This window comes from Diaporthe amygdali (assembly GCF_026229845.1).
Source record: "Diaporthe amygdali strain CAA958 chromosome Unknown NODE_164_length_1769_cov_130_156028, whole genome shotgun sequence".
NCBI classification, from domain to species: Eukaryota; Fungi; Ascomycota; class Sordariomycetes; order Diaporthales; family Diaporthaceae; genus Diaporthe; species Diaporthe amygdali.
Window position 1 is genome coordinate 1 of NW_026517184.1, and position 1,769 is coordinate 1,769.

General features: G+C 48.4%; 1 protein-coding gene across 1 annotated transcript; it reads left to right on the plus strand.

The window, feature by feature from the left end:
* Positions 1–296: 296 nt before the first annotated feature.
* Positions 297–1,313, plus strand: J7T55_001359 (uncharacterized protein; the record flags this gene model as incomplete). Its single annotated transcript, XM_053136390.1, has 4 exons — positions 297–771; positions 829–878; positions 931–1,099; positions 1,147–1,313. 4 exons carry the CDS (start codon positions 297–299, stop codon positions 1,311–1,313), a joined length of 861 nt encoding a protein of 286 aa, XP_052986033.1.
* Positions 1,314–1,769: the final 456 nt, after the last annotated feature.

Sequence of the window (1,769 nt, forward strand, 5' to 3'; positions counted from 1 at the left end):
TTGCAGTGCTGACCATAACATAACAGGCAGTGATCATCTTGGTCTTGGTTTTTTTCTCTGGCCCTCTTCGATTCTACCTACATGAGTCATTCATTTGGACGCACGTACTTTCTGCGCTCGCTGTCGCCGTTTTGATTTATGTGCACTTGCCCACCAGGGCATTACTGGAGATCCCTGCAGTATATGTCCTGTCGGCATTGTGTCTTTTGACGCTAATAGGAGCGGTTCATTTCTTGGGCCTTCTCTACCGTAACGTCAGATACGGACAGCCTTTGAGCTTGGCAGCAGTCCGTCTCATGTCATTTAAGAGGCCGAATGAGAATGACATTACGGTCACGGACGCCGTTCGGGTCGATGTGCGGCTGTCTGTGCCATGGCGACTCCGCCCCGGCCAATACATCTATCTCTGTATCCTACGGGCAGGTCTCACTTCTTTCGCCCAGATGCACCCCTTCTATGTAGCATGGGGATACCGTGATGAGGACGGACACGACCACGCAGTACTGATCGTTGAGAAACAGGATGGGTTCACAAAAAAGATCGTTGCGCATGCTCACGCCGCCGAGGCCTTCTCCGACTGCCCGAAATTGAAGGCTCTCATAGGGGGACCATATGGACAGGAAATGGGATTGGGCTTCTTCGGGACTGTCATCTTATTCGCGACTGGAATTGGCATAGCTGCACAGCTCCCATACATCTCCGAATTGCTCAGAGATTATTCAAATAATGAGACGAGGAGGATCGCCTTGTTCTGGCAGGTCGAGTCGGAGGGTAAGCATTTCCTTCTCAGTACTACTTGTCTGCTAATGATGGTACTAGTGCAAACAGCGTGGGTCGCCGATCATATGCAAGAACTGTTGTCGCAAGATGTGAACAGGGTGCGTTTTTCACCATATGATTGCAAATTCATTTGACACTTACACAACTCAGATTCTGGACATCCACCTGTTCGTGGTAGGTGGCTTTCTTTCTCGGAACACCCGGCGAGGAGATATCGTCTCGCGTGGCGAGCGAATAGACGTGACATACAGCGCAATGGACGCAAAAGAAATCATTGGAGCTGAAATGAACGGACGAAAAGGTCGCGTTGTTATTTCATGTGAGTCCACATGCACATGATGTTGACGCCTGCTCACGGATATACAGTATGCGTAAAGGATGAGATAAACAGGGAAATCCGGAGGGCCGTCCGGCAGCGGCCTGAAAGTAGTTTCCATATCAAGGAGATACCATTTCAACCGATGGATAGGAAAGGATATGAGGATGTCTTGACGGCACTGCTCAAACTTGCCAGACTTCTCTTTGTGAGATAGATCAGACGTTCGTGAACCAAGAGCTTCGTATCGTTAAAGTCAAGTTGCACCCAGAGAGAGCAGCACGAAGTCGGCGGTTTGTCAAAGGACATATGAGCACATTGAATGCTGGCCGTACTTGGTGCACCAATATTGCTTCACCGGCAGACCCAGGATCAGGGCGGAATACGCTGGCTGGAAGAGGTGGTGTGTAAATTCCTTATATGGCGTCTTATATTGTGTTTGCACTCCATAACTTATTCCATATGTTTCACCACTTAACTTCATTATGCTTGTACAGTATCTTTTTCTTGCGTTACTTGTAGCGATTTGAGACCTTTGGTCAACGCATGCACACTAAATACTACGGTTTCTGCACAGCTCCCGGCTAGGAATTAGAGCTTTCCATTCTATCATCAGAGGAAGAGTACTTAAGTTAGATGGGCATCCATTTTTGCGATTGCCATCAGAATATGG